Raw genomic sequence first — 25,207 nt, forward strand, 5'->3', positions numbered from 1 at the left:
ATTTTTGTTTGTCGTTGTTTATATTCACTACTTGCAGTACATAATGAGAAGGTTTTTTTTATAGATAGGAATTTCAACTTCAATTTGGACAACATTTGATAACTGTAAGATATTTTTATATGTATTTTATACAGTTATTTTTTTTGTGTTATTAGGCATTTAAAATAAAGCTACCACTTTTGCAACAAAACAAACAAAAGTTTTTATTTAATTTATTTAAGAACCTGTTCACTCACATATTATTATTTTTATTAAATAATCATATTGAGGCTGTACACTCCGCTCCACACACTGTATAATTGCATAATAATTATATAGGTACTTAATTTAAAATATTAGGTATATCCTTAGAATATTTTAAATAATTTGACTTTTAAGAAATCCAATAAAAATAACTTATTTGAATCGAAATTGAAAATTTAAATTATTTAATCTTTTGCTTAATATTTAGGTATTATATTATCAATTTATTAAATACTGTTGTTGATAACTGAACCATTCATTACGGATAAGAAAGGTAATGGAGAATAAGATCCCTCATCTCAGTTTCTCTCGCTGAAAAACATTTTAAACGTTGGTATATAATAAATTATATAAAAAAAAAAATTAAATATTTAATTATAAACTACCTATGACTTATCCTTTGAACTTTATGATATTATTATATTATGTTAACCTTGTTATTTCAAGGTAAGACCGATAATCAATAAAAAAGTCAAATATTCAAATTTTTTCTATTTGTAAAATGTTGTTGAAAATAATTTTGGATACATACGTATCTTATACACCAGGGATGGGCAACTCAATGCTACTAGAGGGCTAATTTTGAATGTGCGAAAAACTAGCGGGCCAGAGAACATAGGAAGCAAAAAAAAAACCTAATGTTAACTATACCTCTATAAATAATATAATATTATTTACATTTAGTAGTTCAATACTAGATAAGAATTTATATCTACGTCTTACGATAAACAATATATCGATTTTATTAATTTTATAAATATAATAAAATAAAATACAGAAAAATCTTATCATTTTATATTTTTATAAACTAAATTCAAATGTAGCACGGGCTAGTGAAAAATGGTACGCTGGCCGCATCCGGGCCGCGGGTCGCTAGTTTCCCAACCCTGTTATACACGATACAATCGTTTTCTTAAAATTAACAATTACAATATACATTTACTCATAAAATAATTTGATTAAAACATCTGATAAAAATTACTGATTTGAATCGAAGTTCAAAATTTAAATTCGTTTATTTTTTTTGATAATATATTTTATACATTTCTTAAAAATTGTTGTTGATAAATTGATCAACTCATTCAATGACCAATGCAATGATGTGATAGCATATGCTTATATTCGTCCTCTTTTCCAAAATGCACTTGGAAACCTAAACATAAAAAAAACTGTGTGTGTCATACTATCACGAGTACGCGTGGGGGAAGTGAAACTTCTGACACTTTTATAACAAAATAAAAGAAAAATTTCAACTTTTAGAAAATAAAAACAGTGATATACTACACATAACAACATTTTCAAAATATTTTGACTTTTTTGAGCTATATTTATAGGCATGAGAAATTATATTTTGTTATTTTTAGTTTTTTTCTACTTGTTAATTAATTGTTAATCTTATGTTATTTGTAAAGTAACAAAGTCGTGTTTAATACATGACAAAATAAATAGGTATATCAGCAACTCGTGATACGCATGTTTGTGACGTAAGCATTTCTCCAACAGGCTGAGCGGTGGAGTGGTGGAGGAGTCTTCGGCGGCGGACCAATGAGAACCGGAGAAATGCCTACGTCACAGTACAAGGATGGGCGGTGGGTGGGTGCGCGATTTGATTCTAAACCGGTAATATTGCTGACATACCTATATAATTTGTCATGGTTTGATACATGCATCTGTTACAGTGCCGTAGCCAGAATTTTTTTTTTTTTGAGGGGGGGGGGGGGTGCACTTGATTTTTTTCTCTAGCCATTGAAAGTTTTAAATGCTAGAATATCTAATTATGACTACTTTGTTCATAAAGTATATCTACTCTTTTTATGACAATATATTTATGTTGACAACTATGGTACCTACATTTAATATACCAATGTGTTAATATTATTGTAAACCATAGGTTAATGTATTCATGAATATAAGCATATTAATAATATATTATCATTATATCAAAATGTATTGTAAACAAAATATTCCATTTTTTGTTCGAATATTTTTAAAATGTACTAACAAAAATACTAGACTATATTAGGGCTGTTATAAGCTGGTCATTTTTTGTACCATTTTTTTAGACCAATAAGTGGAAAAGAAATATACTTCCAGAAGTCCAATTTTAATTTTGAAAAATATATGAATTTCTCCGCTTTTTGTCTGTGTTTTGTAGGAAGCGAATTTTTTTTTTAGTAATACTAAAGTAAAATTCAATCTTGAAAAAACAAAAAGAAAATTAATTTGGTACTATACTAATTAAATAATACTTCAAAATATCAAAAATCCATTTCCTACATTACTTAGAAAAGAGATTAAGGAATTCAAATATATTTTCAAAATAAAAATAGGGCTTTTGGGTACTAGTTGAATTTTTTTTCCTCTATTTGGGAGTTTCGTGGAACATGGGAGTTAACATTTCTTTATCACAAAATATAGTGAAGTGACTGCGCGTATGTACGTTTCTGAGGTCCAAGAATCTTAGCCATCTTTATCTTTAATTACATAAAGCGTTCGGTGAACTCACATACACTAATGATCAGTCACTACACACACACACCACTAACGATGGATGTACAATATTTCCTAAATCCGACCCCTTCAAAATGGTTCGCTTTCGACAGCCTTACTTTTAATTTTTATCAAACATATAATATAATATAAAACAAGCCAAAAAAACCCCCTGGCTACAGCACTGCACTATTACAATTTACAGTCCGCTAATGCCGAGTAGAGCAAAAGCACATTTTGTACACAAACATTATGCGTTTTTCTTTTTTACATAATTGCCCAACATTTTTGGTCCTGATGGGCTCGGATCACAGTATCATACATTCATCAATAAAGTGCGTCGCGTTACGTTGTGCGTCGCGTCCGTATTCACGGTGTAGTCGTCATAGTGCGTCTCGTCCGTATCCGCTGTGAAATCGTCATAATGCGCCGCGTAATATGGAAAAAATGAAAAAACAGCTCCTCAACAAGAGGAAATTAGTTGAAAAGAAATGTAGTGCACGTACTAAAGATCTGATCTGATTAATTGAATTAATCATAAAAACACAATTAGCTCTGCTCGACGATGAGTTTACATCATACATGGGAAGATGATCGCTCTAGATGAAGATGAGCTAATGGAAGTGTCTAACACACACGTAACATTGAAGGCCGATTTTTTGGAATCATTGTCTAATCTAACGGTCGATGAAAACAAACAAACCGTTCAACAGAACATTCAGCTACCACCAATCAACTAACCACAATTTGGAGGTAGTTTAGATGAATGGTATTCATTCAAGGATCAATTTGAAACAATGGTACATAAGAACGTACACATATACAATACCAAAAAAATGTACTAATTGAAAACAAGTTTAGTAGGACAAGCTGCTACAGTCATATCATCATTGTCATCAGATGCAACTAATTACATAGAAGCTTGGAAGTCTGTAGTAAGTAGATATGAGAACCAGTATTTGGTGTTTCAAATAAACATGCATCATTTGTTCTCACAACCAGCTGCTCAACAGGAGTCTGAAATTGCATTAAAAAACCTAATTGATTGCATCAACAAACATGTGAGAGCGTTACAAGCATACAAGCATTGGGACGCCCTACCACGCATTGGGATGACGTACTCTTTCATTTTGTGTCTACAAAGTTGCCACCTGAGATGAGGAAAACATGGGAAATTGAGTCAACCAGCTATCTTAATTTTCCCACTTTGCAAAATTTGAGTGAGTTCATGTTCTTGAGGTCATGCAGTTTAGGCATGGTCCTAGTAAGCCAAAGACAACATCAAAAACTGTTTCACGTGCTACTATTGTAAGACAACAGGATAGTAAGCAATCCTGCCAAGTATGCTCATTGCCGCATAACATATACAAATGTTCCATGTTTATGAAAGCTAGTGTCGAAGAACAACGAATGTTAGCTCTAAAGTCATCACTGTGTTGGAACTGTCTGCGTCCTGGCCATCAGAGAAAACAATGTACTATGGATAAAGAGTAATTTCGTATTTCATCTCGTATCACTACAGATATCAGCTATAAATTTAATGTACTAGTCGCCCCGTGTGTCACAGTGGATTTACCTACCACAAAATTTAATTTTGATCATTGGACACATCTACGAGATGTCTCTTTAGCTGATCCACTATTTCACACACCTGGAAAAATTGAATTATTTATTGGTGCTGAAATTTTCATGGATATCGTACAAGATGGTAAGACCGATCGAAGGCTGTCCCACGTTGCAAAATTCCACCTTAGGTTGGATTGTATTTGGCGGTTATTTTGCAAAACCCACCTTGCAATCAACAAAGACAATCAGTTATATGTCAACAGTTCTGTTGTGTCATATCACTCAATCGCATCGTTGGAAAAAAACAATAAAAACTTTCGGGAACTTGAAGAAGTTCCACGACTTACTGACATGTCACCTGCTGAACGAGCATGTGAGGAGCATTATGTGAGTACACATTCTAGAAATGCTGAGGGTTGTTATATACTGCGTCTGCCATTCAAAAGTGAAGTGGCAACCAACGATTCGTACTGGCTCGCCTTTCAGTGTCTACAAAAGGTTTAACACTTTCTGTCGGAACACCCAAATTTTGCTGGCCAGTACCATGAATTTATGCAGGGCTATGAACTCATTAATCCAACATGTTAATCAACATATTAATCATATTATGGAAAAGGTGGATACTCAGGATGAACAGCAACCACTCGTATTCATTCTACATCATCATATTATATGTCGACCATCCAGCAGTACGACCAAGTTACGGGTTGTCTTTGACGGATCTGGAGTTATTAACACAGGTCAGTAACTTAACGACCATCTACACAAAGGTCAGAAGTTACAACGCAACATTGTAAGTATCATAATCAACTTCCCATTTTCACGATTCGTCTTCAGCGCCGATATCAAACAAATGTTCCGACAAATTCTGATGCACCCAGCTGACAGGAAATATCAATGCATTCTATGGCGTGCTTTTCCATCGGATCCTATTCAACAATATCAACTCAACACCGTCACCTATGGCCTCGTGACGTCACCCTATCAAGGGATCTGGACACTACGTCAGTTAACTGATGACGAGGCGGCGTCACATCCAACAGCATCACAAGTTCTACGTCAAGACTTTTATGTGGACGAGGTCATGACCTGACTGGACGTGATTCTGCCCACGAGTTGGTCAAGCTACAGCGAGAACTCATAAGTCTTTTATAATGAGGTGGACTCTCGTTACGGAAGTGGGCTAGTAATTGTACCTCAGTGTTACAGGGAGTTCCAGCTGAACATTGTGTCACGCAGTTGCCGTTGCAGGACCACCTGGAGATGGACATTAAGCTCTTGGGTGTTTCATACCATGCGACAAAGGATACGTTTTCTATTGAAACACATGTGACATGTAAACCAGCTGACAAAAAGTAGAACTGATAAGTAGTGATAACCATCATTGATATTTGATAATGTCATAAATAATATCATGGAATAATTTGAGTATTTCATTATTTCCCCCATGCTTGTCCCCAACTGTTTTTTTCTCTCTCATCAATGTCGGTTTCATGATTTCTCTCTCTAAGCGCAGTCCATTTATTTATATGTCTATGGTCCAAACTGATACTACAAAGGCTGTAGAAAGAAAAGGTTTCGGGAGACTAGATATCCATGCACACCGTCTTTCATACACCCACTTAGACATATTTGACATACCACGCTACATCAACCTCTCATCGCTGTCGGTCATCTCATACACCTTGCATCGGTTTTGTGACAGCTCAGAGCTTGCGTACGCCACCGTGGTCTACATCAGTGCCACAGTTGACATCTGCACCACTACTCTGTTGGAATCCAAAACACGAGTGGCTCCACTAAAAAAAAATATCGGTTCTACGACTCGAACTGTGTGGTGCACTCCTACTCGCCCAACTTGTCCACGAGTTGTTGCCAACACTGAGCGTCCCGTTAACCCATGTGTACTTGTGGAGTGATTCCACCATCGCTCTCCATTGGATCGCCAGTAAACCATATCGATGGACCAGATTTGTGGCTAATCGAGTCACCCAGATATAGCAGCTGGTACTGGATTCCACTTGGAAGCACGGTCGATCATTTGACAACCCTGCAGACGTCGTATCGCGAGGATTGACAGGTGACCTGTAGTGGCGAGAACCGACCTGGCTGCCTGATCAAGATAGTTGGCCCAACAGCACTCTTCTGTTGACTACATCAACTGTGCCAGAGGAACGTTCAGTGTCGACGACTGCCGTACCAACTGTTGTGAATTCTGATATTATAACCAGGTACTCCGACTTTGATCGTTTGTTACACATCACCTCATATCTCTTTCGCTTCATGAAAAACTGTAGAACGAGCGCTGAAAACTGGATCTACGGATTTATTATATTAAGTGTGTGTGAGACGAAACAAGCATTACACCATTGGAACAGGTCTGCGCAGGGACAAGAATTCTATGCTGAGTTGAATGATATACGCCAGAACACCGCGCTAAAATCTGCCAGTACATTAAAAGCCTAAATCCATTTCTAGATTCAGCCGGTCTTCTTCGAGTTGGTGGTCACTTGAGTCAGTCTGATCTACCATATGACCACAAACACTCTATCATACTACCAAAGGGGCATCATCTAACACTGTTGATTGTACGGCGCGAGCACGTCCTCAACCTACACTCTGGTTTAAACGTAATCATGGCTGATCTACGTAGACGCTATTGGATCGTACATGGACGTAATACAATCAAAAGAATCATCCATCAATGCGTGTGATGTTATCGCTTTCGGCCACTCAAAAGCGAAAAGAATATGGCTGATCTATCACCCTCACGCACCACCGTATCAAAGCCCTTCAAACAATGTGGACTGGACTATACTGGGCCGTTTACTACGCAACTCGCCTGCTTCGAAGCCGCACACTTCATCTGCCTTATTACTAAGGCTGTTGATCTTGAAGTGGTAAGCGATCCTTTATAGCAGCATTACGTTGATTTGTGTCTCGACGTGGGCACCCCTCCACTATTATGAGTGACAATGGAACCAACTTTGTCAGTGCTAACAACACATTACGTGAATTACAATCATTCCTTTAGTCAACACCTGTACAAGACAAGATACGTGGTTACTGCTTACAACGAGATATGACCTGGCAGTTCATACCTCCAGCTGTGCCACATTTTGGAGGTTTATGGAAAGCAAATGTCAAGTCCTGCAAGTCTATCCTGAAGTGTACCACTAACCATCAAGTCTATACACACGAAGAACTTGAGACATTATTTTGCCAGATAGAAGTGATAATGAATTCAAGACGATTTTCTATACAGAATAAAACTTATTAGTTCCATTAGTTTATTCCAGTTTTGACAAATTGGTGACTGCGGAGATTTGTTAACCTTTGGATATGAGTTTTTCAGTGAGTTCAAAATCAATTATATCAGTAGGCAGGCCCCTAATAACGACTTTGGGGGACTTGGAAACGTGAAAAATTTAGTTCAGTGCTTTTAAAGTATTTTTGGAATATTCTGAACATGTCAATGTTTCATTCTTCAAAATTAATTAGAAATTACTAAAAAAAAACGCTATACATAATATTTGAAAATCTATTACCTCGCAATTTTTTTTTTAAGTCAAATACTTTTTTTATGAGTGTATAACCTGTAAATTATCGATTTGGCATCGAAAGTCTTTCTAATTTAATTGTTATTCATAAGTGAATAACTATTGATACTAGAAATGTTGACCAAATGTATATTTCACGATTTTCTATACAGAAAACTTTTAAAATATAGTCACTTATTATGAGCTATTTATAGACACAATAAATTTGAATTTTTTTTTTTTTATAAATGTTAACATTTTTTTTTCAGGTCAAAAATCCATCACTTCCAAAATAATATTATAACTCCGCCACTGGTGTGAGCCACCCTATACCAACCTATAGGGGTTGAAATATAAGGTAAAAACACCCAAGTCTCATGGAATCTAACGATGTTTTTTTTTATTGAAAGCGATTCATTGTTATTATTTTTTGAGTCTAATTATTACAAATATACAGGCTTTACCAACATTTGTTTATATATATAAAAATAATATTATGAAATTAATGTATTAGACACAATAAATAACATTGGTCCTTACGTTAGTAATTATTAAATCTCAAATTACTTACCCTCAACAGCTGTTTGGGTAGTTGTACCATCTTCTAGAAATCAAACATTATAAATGATGTTGAATTTTTTTAGGACAACTTTTATTACGTATCTATACATAATATATATTATAGATCATGAATATTTTAATACATAATTAGTATGATCACTATATACCTATCATATTTAGATTGATATTATATAGTTGTACTAGTCGTCTGACCCGGCATCGCCCGTGCGGCCGTGCCAAAGATTTATTTTAGAAGGGATTATGATAAGATCTCTTCCCAAATCATATATAGTGTTCTTATTGGTCGGGAAACCTCACCGCCTCCAGCTTTTAGCCTACAACGGGCCAAAAATTAGCGTTAGGATTACCATTTTTACTAACTTAACTTAGTTTATAGTTGGGCGTTGTTGGTGTTTGTTGTCATCTATTACAATATTGTAACAGATTACAACTCTATGTCAAGTTGAGTAAGGAAATGCGTAAAAAAAGTGGATTTTTGTTTTAATTTGCTGAACAGATGCGCCACTGTCATATTTTCGCCATGCTATTCATACAAACTTTGTCCTCAAAGTTACAAACACAAAAAAAAAAAATAAATAAATTGAGAGAGTGTGTGATCCCACCGTTACACTCTGGGGAAGTAAAACTTCTTTCATAAGTAATTTGGCCCGTGAAATTCATAATAATAATATTATTATTTTTTATTCGTTACTATGGTGATAAGCAAACTTGTATACATATATAGGTGTACAATTTACACGTTTAAATAGCATAGAAAAATAATAGATAACACATATGTTAATTAACTTAGACAAATTATATTGCGATAAGAACTTTCCCTGTGATAATATTATAATCTTTCATTAAAAAAAATTAAGACAATCAGTTGAATAGTTTCCGAGAACACTAACATCAAAGGTGTCATTTCATTTTTCGTTACAATTTTTTTTCCACCCACACTTAAAGAAAAAAGTTTTACTTCAATAAAATTAGCTAAATAAGTTCAGCCGCTTTGAAGTGATATGTAGGCAGACATTTGTTGATTTTATTTATAAGATTATAGATGTATTATACAGGTAGATATGAATAAATTGTATAATTTAATATATAATATTATTATTAGATTAGGTATTTAAACAAAATAAATAAAATTGGTATTTGGTAATTATAACTTAAATTGTTTACTTGTTTCAGGTGTAGTTTTGTTATCAACTTTTTCTATAAATAAAATCAAATATTTAAAATTATATTGAATTTATTTAGAACTGTTATTACACACGTATCTATAAATAAATACTTTATAACACATTATTAAAGGTCATGGAATTTTTGTACATCATTTTTATGATTACTATCGGCATTTATATTCAGATTGATATTATATAGTTGTACTAGCTGACCCACCCGGCGTTGCTTGTGCTAAAGATTTGTTTTAGTAGGGATATGATAAGATCTCCTCTTAAATCAATCACTATTCTCATTGACCGGGTATTAATGTAGTATTTAACTATTTAAGACATATTCCTTTCTTATTGTAATAATATTTAGGGAGTCTATGTTCACCGGGCCACCAAGATAGGTTGCGCCCAACGGCATAACTCCATCCTCAATCGTATGTAATACCGAATAACTTCTATAGAAATAAAAACTACTCATGTACATTGTACAGCTTAAAACCAAAGTGTTCAATGTTCATGCATAAGTAGTGGCATACTATTACAGCGTGTACCATTTCATATGTCATATCTCTATCTTGCAATAACATTTTAGATTTTATAAAACCAACTCTAATTTTTTTTTTCTGTTTTGGATTAGTTAAATTAAAGAAATATAAAAAACGTATTCACCCTCTTGCATTTATGTGTGCTCCGTGCATTCCATTAATCAATTCAAACTGTACTTGGCTACATTTTACGCGTGCTCTTAAAGCCTGGTCTAAACTTTACTCAATGAATTACACTGAAAATTGTTATTGGTCTCCATTTTGTTCATACCCTTTTTCTTGTATATAAGAATGGTAAGCCCTGTTCGGAAAACTAATGTAACGTAATTCCATTGTAACATTACTTTATAGCATTAATTAACTTAATATTTCGTATTGTATGGAGAACAATTCTATCAGAACCTGGGGATGTGCCTATCGAAATCTTTTTGATTGAAATCTCTTCAGTTAGTATAAATGGCCCGTCAGTACATATCTGTGCGGGATTCGTATGTTTCACGTATTCGATTGTTGGATACCTCAAAGAGGGAACGGTAATATTGTTTAATAGCCGGTATTTCTGTTTTAAGCTTGGCCTTCACTTATTTTTTTTCCGTTGCTTAAGAGTATCTTTGTGGGTTTGATGTTTGGCTATTCCCTATATCGCAATAAATATCTTTTTTGTTTTTCCTTTTCAGTGATAAGATTGGACCTGGAATTTTACTATTGGATTCGAATAAAAATACTGTAAATTCCTTTATTATTTTATCAAAACTATCAAAATTGTCCTGAGTTGGAGGTTTTAGTACATATTTATCAATCTCTGTGAAAACCCGTTCTGATTCCTTCACTGAAATAGATGTTTAATTTTCCTTGGGTGTGAGTTCAGCAATTTGCAGGGCTGTAGAAGGGGGGCCCGCTGTATTTTGTGAGTGTATTTGAGTGTCTATATTTCCGGATTCGGCTGAATGGTTGGATGGATCGGGTGTATTATTGATTATTCTTTGCACCCTGATTGCCGCACATGAATCAGACGCTCTGGCCAAGTGGCCATTTACTGAGACATATTTTCTACCACATCCTGGACATTGGATTTTCGGTTTGGAGCTCGCGGTTGTGTCTGAACTAATATCCATTCTGTCGTATGACTGATTTTGTTTTTTTTTAAACTGTCTAATATTAAGATTTTACAATCGCCGGAGCGCCTGTTGAAGTTTGGATATGCATAATTTGGATAATATAGGAAGATCAACAACAGATGTCAGTGACTGTGTCATTCTGTATACAGGGGATTATTGTGCGCTCAGTGTATAAGGAGTGTGGGTCAATAAAGACACTAAAAACTGTCTTTATGGAGAACATTTTGGTCAAATCGACTTAAAAACGACACGGATCTGAACACGCACTTTTTATGAATAGGTTGAAACAAATAACGTAAAAAAACTGTCCACTAATACTGAATCAGTTAGAGAAAATCTCAGGAGCGAATGTTACGTGTTCACACGTATCTAGATTATAGCTATAGAGATAGCTAAATTCTCATGCAATTTAATCATATATTTTTTTATTGAAACCGTTTCATTAGTTTTTGAGTCTATTAACTAAAAATATACAGGCTATACAAACATTTATTTATATATATATTTAAATAAAACAATGAAGTTATTGTTTTAGGCAGAATAAATAAGATTGGTAGGTATGTGGTAATTATTAAAACTTAAATAATTTACCAGTTATAGCCGTTTGACCATCTTTTTCTAGAAATAAAAATCAAACATTTTAAGTTATATTAAATTTTTTTAGGACTTTAATTACATACCTATCTACACATAAATACAATATAATTCAGTATTATAGGTCATGGAAATTTTTGTACATAATTTTTATGATCACTATCGGCTATCGTATTTAGATTTATATTATATAGTTGTACTAGCTGACCCACCCGACGTTGCCCATACGAAACATAAAAATATTTAAATAGATTTAAAAGTATTATAACCAATTGTTCTACATAATGATTATAATTGTATCTTATATTGATTCTTCAATGCATTTCCGATGACAAATAAAATAACGTCAATAGATTTACTTTGTATTAAACTACGTTAGATGTAAAGTGTAAGCTATACATATTTTTAACAGAGAAATCCGAGTGATTTTGACATAATATTAAAAATAGTTCTAGAATAAAACCCAATCATAATAAATATTTATTTTCTGTAACCAATGACAACAATATATAGGTACATAAAAATATATTCATGCCCAATACAGCATAATATTATATAGTTAACATATTTAGTCAACAATATTCTTGTGTTAAAATAAAATAAGTAACCTGAGTCTATTGAATACAATTTTATAAAAATCTGACAAAATAAGGATTATTTCAAAACCAGTTTATTGCTTTGATTTTATATTGTGCTAAATATTTGTATTTTTTTTATAAATATATTTGTAATAAAAAGTGTATACCATAATATAAAGAAATTAAATATAAATCTGTATATTATGCCTTAATTATCTATCAAAATCGTGTTGTAATTCCTTATCAGTTAAGTCAAAAAAGGAAGAAATGCACAATCGTGTTGTAGCCCAATAATTGTGAGAGGGTTTGGTACTTTTGAGGTTTTGACAATAACACTGAATATGTCTTTTTATATGGACAATACACCTTGATTGCTAAATTGCTAGGAATACCTCCAAACGGATAATTCATTCACAACCAAAGCATCTATTACACAATTGACACAATACACATAACATAGCTATGGCAGCTTTAAACTTTAGTCAATTTCAACAATATTTTAACAAAACTGCATTCGACCTACTATATTTTAACTTGGTCACTTCTCCCCAAGATTCAGTTGAAAACGAAAAAGAAATAATCGGAATAGTACGGCTTGCACGAAAACGTAGATCCGCAGAACAACATTTGCAAGAAAACGAAAATACTAGAATCGGGATGGCACGGCTACAACACGATTGCGCCCCGGTCCCTTTTACCCAGAAAATCACAACACGATTGAGCAATGCGCACGAAATGAAATTATAATGTTACGGGCAAAAAAGGAAATTGGGCATTGTGCACAGTGCCCATTTTGATTTGGTTCTGTAGGTTAAATATTGAATAGGTCTATTAAAACCAAATAAAAAATGTATCAATAACAGCAATTTTATACATTAAATTTCATTTTTATTTTATTAGTAAACACAAATCAGTGGTGTATCTAGAGGAGAGCAAAGGGGGCATTTGTCCCCCCCTCACAATGCCAGTGGATATTTTAACTAATATACTGGGCGACATACATCAAAGTCCCTTTATATATCGTTAATCCTGGTCGTGCTACATCCATATAGAGAGTGAGTCGTATACTCGTATAACTAGATACTAAATAGTACATATGTGTCAAGGTTGACTACTAATAAAATTAATATTCAAATTAGTATATTTCAACAGGAATCTGTTCAAGAGTATTTTTAAAAAAATAAAACACACGTCAATGTATTATAAATTAAAATATTTTTTAGGTTTTCTCTGGTTAATCAATAACAGCAATTTTATACTTTGAATTTCATTTTTATTTTATTATTAAACATAAATCAGTGGTGGATTCAGGGGAGAGCAAAGGGGGCATTTGTCCTCCCCCCTGTGCCCCTTCCAAAATTAAGCCCTGGATCCGCCACTGACACAAATTGCATTAACTATTAAGCCATACACAATATTATACTCCACTCCTCTAATAGACCACCCTCTTGAGCTTTTATATTCTGAGTGGAGGAGAAATGGAAACTATAAAGTTCCACGTAAGTTGTTATTTGTGTGATTAAAAAAAAAATTGATTTTATGTCTACAAATCACAATAATTATTAATGACTAATGAGAGCATCTAAAGTAGAAATTTAGACAAAATTATTCAAAATCAAATAGAAATTACTAAAAAAAAATCGTTATACATAATATTTGAAAATCTAATACGTTGTAAATTTGTTTGTAAAAAAAAAGTGTATTTTTAAGTCAAATAAATTTTTATGAATGTATAACCTGTAAATTATCGATTTGGCATCGAAAGTTTTTCTAATTTAAAAGTAATTCATAAACGAATAACTATTGATACTAGAAATGTTGACCAAGTATATATTTCACTATTTTCTATACAGAATAAAACTTATTAGTTAAAAAACTTATACTAAATCATCGTGTCACAAATAATTAAATAAGTGCCTAGAGCAACAAATTTACCTGTTTTACTGGATTCCGCTAAATATAAAGATGTGTTAAAATTATAGATAATAATTATTTTGTGAACAAATAAAACACACGTCAATGTATTATAAATTAAAATATTTTTTAGGTTTTCCCTGGTTAATCAATAATAGTAATTTTATACTTTGAATTTCATTTTTATTTTATTATTAAACATAAATCAGTGGTGGATTCAGGGGAGATCAAAGGGGGCATTTGTCCTCCCCCCTGTGCCCCTTCCAAAATTAAGCCCTGGATCCGCCACTGACACAAATTGCATTAACTATTAAGCCATACACAATATTATACTCCACTCCTCTAATAGACCACCCTCTTGAGCTTTTATATTCTGAGTGGAGGAGAAATGGAAACTATAAAGTTCCACGTAAGTTGTTATTTGTGTGATTAAAAAAAAAATTGATTTTATGTCTACAAATCACAATAATTATTAATGACTAATGAGCATCTAAAGTAGAAATTTAGACAAAATTATTCAAAATCAAATAGAAATTACTAAAAAAAAATCGTTATACATAATATTTGAAAATCTAATACGTCGTAAATTTGTTTGTAAAAAAAAAGTGTGTTTTTAAGTCAAATAAATTTACCTGTTTTACTGGATTCCGCTAAATATAAAGATGTGTTAAAATTATAGATAATAATTATTTTGTGAACAAATAAAACACACGTCAATTTATTATAAATTAAAATATTTTTTAGGTTTTCCCTGGTTAATCAATAACAGCAGTTTTAGACTTTGAATTTCATTTTTATTTTATAAGCAAACACAAATCAGTGGTGTATCCAGAGGAGAGCAAAGGGGGCATTTGTCCCCCCCTCACAATGCCAGTGGATATTTTAACTAATATACTGGGCGACATACATCAAAGTCCCTTTATATATCGTTAATCCTGGTCGTGCTACATCCATATAGAGAGTGAGTCGTATACTCGTATAACTAGATACTAAATTGTACATATGTGTCAAGGTTGACTACTAATAAAATTAATATTCAAATTAGTATATTTCAACAGGAATCTGTTCAAGAGTATTTTTAAAAAAATAAAACACACGTCAATGTATTATAAATTAAAATATTTTTTAGGTTTTTCTCTGGTTAATCAATAACAGCAATTTTATACTTTGAATTTCATTTTTATTTTATTATTAAACATAAATCAGTGGTGGATTCAGGGGAGAGCAAAGGGGGCATTTGTCCTCCCCCCTGTGCCCCTTCCAAAATTAAGCCCTGGATCCGCCACTGACACAAATTGCATTAACTATTAAGCCATACACGATATTATACTCCACTCCTCTAATAGACCACCCTCTTGAGCTTTTATATTCTGAGTGGAGGAGAAATGGAAACTATAAAGTTCCTCGTAAGTTGTTATTTGTGTGATTAAAAAAAAAATTGATTTTATGTCTACAAATCACAATAATTATTAATGACTAATGAGAGCATCTAAAGTAGAAATTTAGACAAAATTATTCAAAATCAAATAGAAATTACTAAAAAAAAATCGTTATACATAATATTTGAAAATCTAATACGTTGTAAATTTGTTTGTAAAAAAAAAGTGTATTTTTAAGTCAAATATATTTTTATGAATGTATAACCTGTAAATTATCGATTTGGCATCGAAAGTTTTTCTAATTTAAAAGTAATTCATAAACGAATAACTATTGATACTAGAAATGTTGACCAAGTATATATTTCACTATTTTCTATACAGAATAAAACTTATTAGTTAAAAAACTTATACTAAATCATCGTGTCACAAATAATTAAATAAGTGCCTAGAGCAACAAATTTACCTGTTTTACTGGATTCCGCTAAATATAAAGATGTGTTAAAATTATAGATAATAATTATTTTGTGAACAAATAAAACACACGTCAATGTATTATAAATTAAAATATTTTTTAGGTTTTCTCTGGTTAATCAATAACAGCAATTTTATACTTTGAATTTCATTTTTATTTTATTATTAAACATAAATCAGTGGTGGATTCAGGGGAGAGCAAAGGGGGCATTTGTCCTCCCCCCTGTGCCCCTTCCAAAATTAAGCCCTGGATCCGCCACTGACACAAATTGCATTAACTATTAAGCCATACACAATATTATACTCCACTCCTCTAATAGACCACCCTCTTGAGCTTTTATATTCTGAGTGGAGGAGAAATGGAAACTATAAAGTTCCACGTAAGTTGTTATTTGTGTGATTAAAAAAAAAATTGATTTTATGTCTACAAATCACAATAATTATTAATGACTAATGAGCATCTAAAGTAGAAATTTAGACAAAATTATTCAAAATCAAATAGAAATTACTAAAAAAAAATCGTTATACATAATATTTGAAAATCTAATACGTCGTAAATTTGTTTGTAAAAAAAAAGTGTATTTTTAAGTCAAATAAATTTACCTGTTTTACTGGATTCCGCTAAATATAAAGATGTGTTAAAATTATAGATAATAATTATTTTGTGAACAAATAAAACACACGTCAATTTATTATAAATTAAAATATTTTTTAGGTTTTCCCTGGTTAATCAATAACAGCAGTTTTAGACTTTGAATTTCATTTTTATTTTATAAGCAAACACAAATCAGTGGTGTATCCAGAGGAGAGCAAAGGGGGCATTTGTCCCCCCCTCACAATGCCAGTGGATATTTTAACTAATATACTGGGCGACATACATCAAAGTCCCTTTATATATCGTTAATCCTGGTCGTGCTACATCCATATAGAGAGTGAGTCGTATACTCGTATAACTAGATACTAAATAGTACATATGTGTCAAGGTTGACTACTAATAAAATTAATATTCAAATTAGTATATTTCAACAGGAATCTGTTCAAGAGTATTTTTAAAAAAATAAAACACACGTCAATGTATTATAAATTAAAATATTTTTTAGGTTTTCTCTGGTTAATCAATAACAGCAATTTTATACTTTGAATTTCATTTTTATTTTATTATTAAACATAAATCAGTGGTGGATTCAGGGGAGAGCAAAGGGGGCATTTGTCCTCCCCCCTGTGCCCCTTCCAAAATTAAGCCCTGGATCCGCCACTGACACAAATTGCATTAACTATTAAGCCATACACAATATTATACTCCACTCCTCTAATAGACCACCCTCTTGAGCTTTTATATTCTGAGTGGAGGAGAAATGGAAACTATAAAGTTCCACGTAAGTTGTTATTTGTGTGATTAAAAAAAAAATTGATTTTATGTCTACAAATCACAATAATTATTAATGACTAATGAGAGCATCTAAAGTAGAAATTTAGACAAAATTATTCAAAATCAAATAGAAATTACTAAAAAAAAATCGTTATACATAATATTTGAAAATCTAATACGTTGTAAATTTGTTTGTAAAAAAAAAGTGTATTTTTAAGTCAAATAAATTTTTATGAATGTATAACCTGTAAATTATCGATTTGGCATCGAAAGTTTTTCTAATTTAAAAGTAATTCATAAACGAATAACTATTGATACTAGAAATGTTGACCAAGTATATATTTCACTATTTTCTATACAGAATAAAACTTATTAGTTAAAAAACTTATACTAAATCATCGTGTCACAAATAATTAAATAAGTGCCTAGAGCAACAAATTTACCTGTTTTACTGGATTCCGCTAAATATAAAGATGTGTTAAAATTATAGATAATAATTATTTTGTGAACAAATAAAACACACGTCAATGTATTATAAATTAAAATATTTTTTAGGTTTTCCCTGGTTAATCAATAATAGTAATTTTATACTTTGAATTTCATTTTTATTTTATTATTAAACATAAATCAGTGGTGGATTCAGGGGAGATCAAAGGGGGCATTTGTCCTCCCCCCTGTGCCCCTTCCAAAATTAAGCCCTGGATCCGCCACTGACACAAATTGCATTAACTATTAAGCCATACACAATATTATACTCCACTCCTCTAATAGACCACCCTCTTGAGCTTTTATATTCTGAGTGGAGGAGAAATGGAAACTATAAAGTTCCACGTAAGTTGTTATTTGTGTGATTAAAAAAAAAATTGATTTTATGTCTACAAATCACAATAATTATTAATGACTAATGAGCATCTAAAGTAGAAATTTAGACAAAATTATTCAAAATCAAATAGAAATTACTAAAAAAAAATCGTTATACATAATATTTGAAAATCTAATACGTCGTAAATTTGTTTGTAAAAAAAAAGTGTATTTTTAAGTCAAATAAATTTACCTGTTTTACTGGATTCCGCTAAATATAAAGATGTGTTAAAATTATAGATAATAATTATTTTGTGAACAAATAAAACACACGTCAATTTATTATAAATTAAAATATTTTTTAGGTTTTCCCTGGTTAATCAATAACAGCAGTTTTAGACTTTGAATTTCATTTTTATTTTATAAGCAAACACAAATCAGTGGTGTATCCAGAGGAGAGCAAAGGGGGCATTTGTCCCCCCCTCACAATGCCAGTGGATATTTTAACTAATATACTGGGCGACATACATCAAAGTCCCTTTATATATCGTTAATCCTGGTCGTGCTACATCCATATAGAGAGTGAGTCGTATACTCGTATAACTAGATACTAAATTGTACATATGTGTCAAGGTTGACTACTAATAAAATTAATATTCAAATTAGTATATTTCAACAGGAATCTGTTCAAGAGTATTTTTAAAAAAATAAAACACACGTCAATGTATTATAAATTAAAATATTTTTTAGGTTTTCTCTGGTTAATCAATAACAGCAATTTTATACTTTGAATTTCATTTTTATTTTATTATTAAACACAAATCAGTGGTGGATTCAGGGGAGAGCAAAGGGGGCATTTGTCCTCCCCCCTGTGCCCCTTCCAAAATTAAGCCCTGGTTCCGCCACTGACACAAATTGCATTAACTATTAAGTTATTATTAACTATTAAGCATTAACTATTAATGTATTTTTTTATTGAAAACGATTCATTGTTATCATTTTTTGAGTCTAATTATTACAAATATACAGGCTTTACCAACATTTGTTTAAATATATAAAAATAATATTATGAAATTAATGTATTAGACACAATAAATAACATTGGTCCTTACGTTAGTAATTATTAAATCTCAAATTACTTACCCTCAACAGCTGTTTGGGTAGTTGTACCATCTTCTAGAAATCAAACATTATAAATGATGTTGAATTTTTTTAGGACAACTTTTATTACGTATCTATACATAATATATATTATAGATCATGAATATTTTAATACATAATTAGTATGATCACTATATTCCTATCGTATTTAGATCGATATTATATAGTTGTACTAGTCGTCTGACCCGGCATCGCCCGTGCGGACGTGCCAAAGATTTATTTTAGGAGGAATTATGATAAGATCTATTTCCAAATCATATATAGTGTTCTTATTGGCCGGAAAACCTCACCACCTCCAGCTTTTAGTTGACAACGGGCCAAAAATTAGCGTTAGGATTACCATTTTTACTAACTTAACTTAGTTTAGAGTTGGGCGTTGTTGGTGTTTGTTGTCATCTATTACAATATTGTAACAGATTACAACTCTATGTCAAGTTGAGTAAGGAAATGCGTAAAAAAAGTGGATTTTTGTTTTAATTTGCTGAACAGATGCGCCACTGTCGTATTTTCGCCATGCTATTCATACAAACTTTGTCCTCAAAGTTACAAACACAAAAAAAAAAATAAATAAATTGAGAGAGTGTGTGATCCCACCATTACACTTTGGGGAAGTAAAACTTCATTCATAATTAATTTGGCCCGTGAAATTCATAATAATAATATTATACAAAAACCACAACAATTTTGAGGTGGAAACCCTGAGCAACCCCATACGTTAAACAACCTGGGTTATGCATAGGGGAGACCATAACGCTTTCAAGGACACCTTCCCCATATCCAAAGCCCCAAAACCACTCGAACAATAAGACAACCCGCTTTAATAGGAAATACAGTTGCGCACGGCGGTAAAGAGTAGTTTATTAGGCGGACCCAGCACTTTTGCTCGAACAACACAAGCGTTCAAAGCAGCAACACGTTCAACTCTCGAGTGTCTACTAGAGTTCAGATCATCCTGTCATCCATGTTGTCCATGCAGTCTACTCAGTTCAACATTTGGAACGAAAACGTCTGTAAGTACAATTTTATTACACAGATCACGACAAATCTAAGGGTTGCATGCAGCCGGGTCTCGTGTTGTTTTTTTTCTACGTCCGTGCATCGTGCATGACCGTCCTATCACTAGTAAAAAATGACATGGGTAAAGAAAAACGTTCCACGCCCTGGTTCTGACCAGAAACTTTTTTCTCCTCAATAGGTTACACACAAAAGACCAACATTAACGGCTACTATTCAAACGACAATTAACAAACTAAAATAAAAATAAAATTAATTTCAATCTTCATCAGACTCCGATTACAATACATGTCATTCAACTTGAGTTGAGAAACGACATTCTCAGCCCAAATTCTAAATCAATCTGATTTACACTCACCTTCACCCTCTCATTTTAAATCTTAACCTGGATCATAAATAACCACTGACACTAGTCCACTCAGGAAAATTCAAGATCCAGCCATTCTTCACCTACACCAAATCAAGTCCGTCCACGTGTTAAGTCAAAGATCAAACCTCCTCTGCCATTGATCACTTCTGCTTCAGCCTGGTGGAAGGCAGTGACCAAACTTATGACTGCAGTTCCTATTGACTCAATCGTAGTCCAAGCTTTCCGAAACGATTCGGTAAAATTCCAATGCGTTGACATTGACATGTTCAGAATATTCCGAAAATACTTTAAAAGCACTGAACTGAATTTTTCACATTTCCAAGTCTCTCAAAGTCGTTATTACGGGCCTTCCTACTGATATAATTGATTTTGAACTCACCGAAAAACTCATATCCAAAAGTTAACAAATCTCCGCAGCCCACCAATTTGTTAAAGCTGGAATAAAATTACCCCTTCATATGGTCGCATTACCAAACAACTCTGCCAGCAAGTCTATATTTAATGATGCTTCTTTCTTTTATATCTCAGTTAAGGTAGAAGCCAATAAAGCGACCAACCCTGCCCAGTGCTTTAAATGCCAATGATTCAGTCATTATAGCATCTATTTTGATTCAACCAAAGATGCGTAAAATATGCTGGATCCCAATTGGCCAAAGACTGCCCCAAGACTCTTGAACAGATTCCGGTTGAAACATACTAATTTTAATATTAATTATATTAGTAGTCAACCTTGACACGTATGTACAATTTATTATCTAGTTATACGAGTATACGACTCACTATACTCTCTATACGGATGTAGCACGACCACGATTAACAATATATATAGGGCCTTTGATGTATGTACGATAATATTCACTTGCACAAGCACCGTCTTACTTTGCGTATACGGTGTATGTGTACTATCACAGTTAATTGTCCAGTTGTACGTTATTATATATTATACTCATACATAATCATATTGTCTTGTTATTATTCATTTATACTAACACCAAAGTCTTTAGTCCATCAAGCTTCACTTTCAACCGGTTATGGGCCCAGACATACAGTCTTGTGGATTCGTGATTTTGAATTGGTCAATTTAGGAAGGTTTTATTCCACTTCAAACATTTGGAAAAATTCGCAAGTCCTATATTTAAAACCAATATGCGCTGAAAAAAACCCAAAATGTTAATTTTTCACCTGTTTAACCATCAACATTTTTAAAAACCTTTCTTAAATAGTGTTTCTGATAAATCATTCGTATCTGTGCTATAAATTGAACTTTCATGTGTATCGTCATTTGTCATCTACAGACTCCACATTAAAAAAAGCGGGTAAGTGAATGTCGCTCTGCTGTACAGTAGGTTACAAGTAGTTAATTGTATAATGGATTGTATTAAACTTGAATTCAATGATATAATATCATTGTATAAGAAAAACGATTCTGAGCGGAGACGGTTTGTCAGTCTAGATATTTTATATTGTTATTATTTATTATTTCATGTAAATTGAATTAATATTATAATATTATTATTTTTTATTCGTTTCTATGGTGATAAACAAAGCGTTAGAAATTAAAATCCTATTTTTAGCGGTTTTTCGTAATTTTTCGGTGGTTTTTCCCGTGGCATTAAATAACTATTGATAACATCGAAAAATGACCTGTTTAAAGTACCATCTTGATCCAATTTGCTAAAAGATAAGGTACTATACATTGAAATTGAAGCACTCCTTCTGGTAAAAATTTTGTAAACAGGATTAAAAAAAAAATAAACATCATTGCAAAACCACTAGCTTCCTCGCTCCGCTCAGAGTCTAAAATATGTACTTTTTGATTTATTTCAATTTATTACTCATCCTAGCCATATGTCCTATCGTACCTGAAAGATAACAACAATAATTTTACAGTGTACTCTCAGTAACTCGAATCCCACAGGGAAAAAAAAATTTGACTCTTTAATAATTTCGAGTTATTAAAATCTTAATGTGTTATTGTTATTTGAAGGGTTCTTATTTGTTCAAGATGTCGAGAATTTCAGTTATCAAGGTTCGAGTTACCGAGAGTACATTGTATTTACAATTTTGAATATCCGTATGCCGTTTACCAGAAACTCTACATTGAATGTTTACTGGTACCGAGACTTTTCCTTTTCTTGCCTTTAGAATTTTTACTGCTTCCCTTAGATTGAAAATCCTATGTTTCTGTGCTCCTTGGTTGCCCGTATTTTTTGCCATTTGATCTCCGTGATACACGTGCCTCGAATCAGAATTTTTGTACTCCGCCGACAACGTGTAGTGCTTTAGACGAAATCGTTGCCTTTTTGTTTTTGATCCAATTAACTTGGTCTGTATCGTTAAATAAAAAACTTTCTTTTCAAGTGCAATTTTGACAATTTGACAAAAAGTTGTTTCATTGGTTGGTTTTTTCTCACAAATCCTTAATTTTTCGCGATTTTAAAATGAAAACACATTTATCGAATGAAATAGAATGAAGTTTGTCACCAAAACTGCTGAAATTTGTTGATAAATTTATAATTTTAGCCGTGAAATCCGCAATTGATTTACACTCTTGCTGACTAGCTGCATAATTATTATTTCGCTGCCGGAAAAAGTTTATTTTCGGAGTGAAATTAATTTCCATCAACATGCACAACTCTTCAAAACTTTGTTTTTAGTAGCTCTGGTGTATACAAATCCCGTAACAATTTGTACGCATCTTTACCAATGCAGCTTGAAAATGCCGATTTTCTTAAATCGATCTTGACTTTATTCGCTTCCAGAAATTGTTCCACCTGTTCTTGATAAATTTTCCAGCTATCGACATCTACGTTAAATTGTGCTAAACTGCCCATATTTGACTCCATCCTTTTATCTTCGTCGCCAATAATGTAATGTTTGTATAAAAATTAATGACAATACTACTAGTAGTTCGCAACATAACGTTGCAACGAACACTGCTAGATAATTATAAATCATAATATTCTATCCTAATAGTCACTTGGGTCGGCCGCGGTACGCACCATTAACGATAGCCGATAACGATTAACGATGTATATAATATAAATATCACATCCATAATGGCGAATGTCTTAAATTTGGAGATACTCCCATTAAATGGTAAAACAAAGTCAAATACCTGGGAGTCACTATAGACAAAAACCTAAATTGTTCCTCCCACGTCAAGACCAGTCGTTCGCTATCGACTGACGCTCCAGTACGATAACTGTGTGTAAACAACACTAATAACCCACCCAAAGTATCAGGAGTTAACTGACTGCCCTTTAACTATCTATAGGGGTCTCTAGGAATCCATTGATATAACTTTTATTGATAACGGTTAAGTTGTTCAAATGATACACGTTCACTAACAGGAAACACTAAATAATTATGTATACAAAGATAATATTATGAGGTTATTGTTATAGACAAAATACATATCATTTACCGTAACATATATATCATATAGGTTGTAACAACGAGTACATAATTATCGTATCTCTAATTATTTACCAGCTTCAGGTTTTTGAATTTGAGTTATTTTACCATCTTTTTCAGATATTTTAAATTATATTACATTTGATTAGGACAGTAATTTATTACATAGATTATAAATAAATACAATATATAAATATATATTATGTATCATAAATATTTTAGTCTATAATTTTTATGATCACTATCAAATTTAGTTTCATATTATATGGCTACATATGTTTACAATATTCCTGAATAAACGATTTTTATGTTTAACTAGGTATTTACCTAATATGACTTAATATGTGTAATCTACATAAAATATGAAAATTATAGTTACCTTTGATAGTTTGTGACGACAAATGGATAAACGTCGTGCTGACGTATAGCACTATAAGTATAACGTTTAACTTGAATACAATTGATGTCATTTTTATTATGAAAATAATTAGGTACGGACTTTTCTGAATACAACTTCTTACTGTTTTTAAGCAACAGATGATAACTACAAAAGGAAAATACTAGAAGCACTGCATTTTATAAGCTTTTCTGTTTGTTTAGTTGTTGTTGATTTTATTTGTATATAATTTCTGGTATCTGTTTTATCGCTGTTTTTTGAAAACTGGTGTTATAGAACTTGTTTTCCAAACTGATGGGAATATAGGTAGTAATATTCATTCTTCTAGAAATAAACGTATTGATATGAAGTCAACACAATGAGCTATCTAAGAGATGTCTAGAAATTCCATCGGGGCTATAGATGACTTAAAAGTTTTCAAGGAATGCAGTCCGTCAGTAACTTCGTCAAGTAAAATGTTGCAGTGAGAGAGGGAGAGTGCTCAAGAATTGTACTAAGGTTA

The 25,207-nt window shown here is 32.3% G+C and overlaps 1 protein-coding gene across 17 annotated transcripts; it reads right to left on the reverse strand.

The window, feature by feature from the left end:
* Positions 1 to 572: 572 nt before the first annotated feature.
* LOC132936889 (uncharacterized) lies at positions 573 to 24,838 on the reverse strand. 17 transcript variants are annotated; one of them, XM_061003674.1, is made up of 12 exons: positions 24,688 to 24,838; positions 19,490 to 19,522; positions 18,600 to 18,617; positions 17,989 to 18,006; positions 16,780 to 16,797; positions 16,169 to 16,186; positions 14,959 to 14,976; positions 14,348 to 14,365; positions 11,832 to 11,858; positions 9,585 to 9,617; positions 8,410 to 8,442; positions 578 to 1,396 (listed from the first exon to the last, which is right to left on the reverse strand). In XM_061003674.1, the coding sequence occupies exons 1-12, from the start codon at positions 24,776 to 24,778 to the stop codon at positions 1,326 to 1,328; spliced, it is 396 nt and encodes a 131-aa protein (XP_060859657.1). In that variant the 5' UTR covers positions 24,779 to 24,838; the 3' UTR covers positions 578 to 1,325. The 17 variants fall into 17 exon arrangements, with proteins under 17 accessions (XP_060859672.1, XP_060859662.1, XP_060859671.1 ...); XM_061003679.1 differs by lacking the exon at positions 14,348 to 14,365 and having other exon boundaries at positions 574 to 1,396; XM_061003675.1 differs by lacking the exon at positions 17,989 to 18,006 and having other exon boundaries at positions 577 to 1,396.
* Between the last annotated feature and the right edge of the window lie 369 nt (positions 24,839 to 25,207).

Source organism: Metopolophium dirhodum, chromosome 1, assembly GCF_019925205.1.
Source record: "Metopolophium dirhodum isolate CAU chromosome 1, ASM1992520v1, whole genome shotgun sequence".
Lineage (NCBI taxonomy): Eukaryota > Metazoa > Arthropoda > Insecta > Hemiptera > Aphididae > Metopolophium > Metopolophium dirhodum.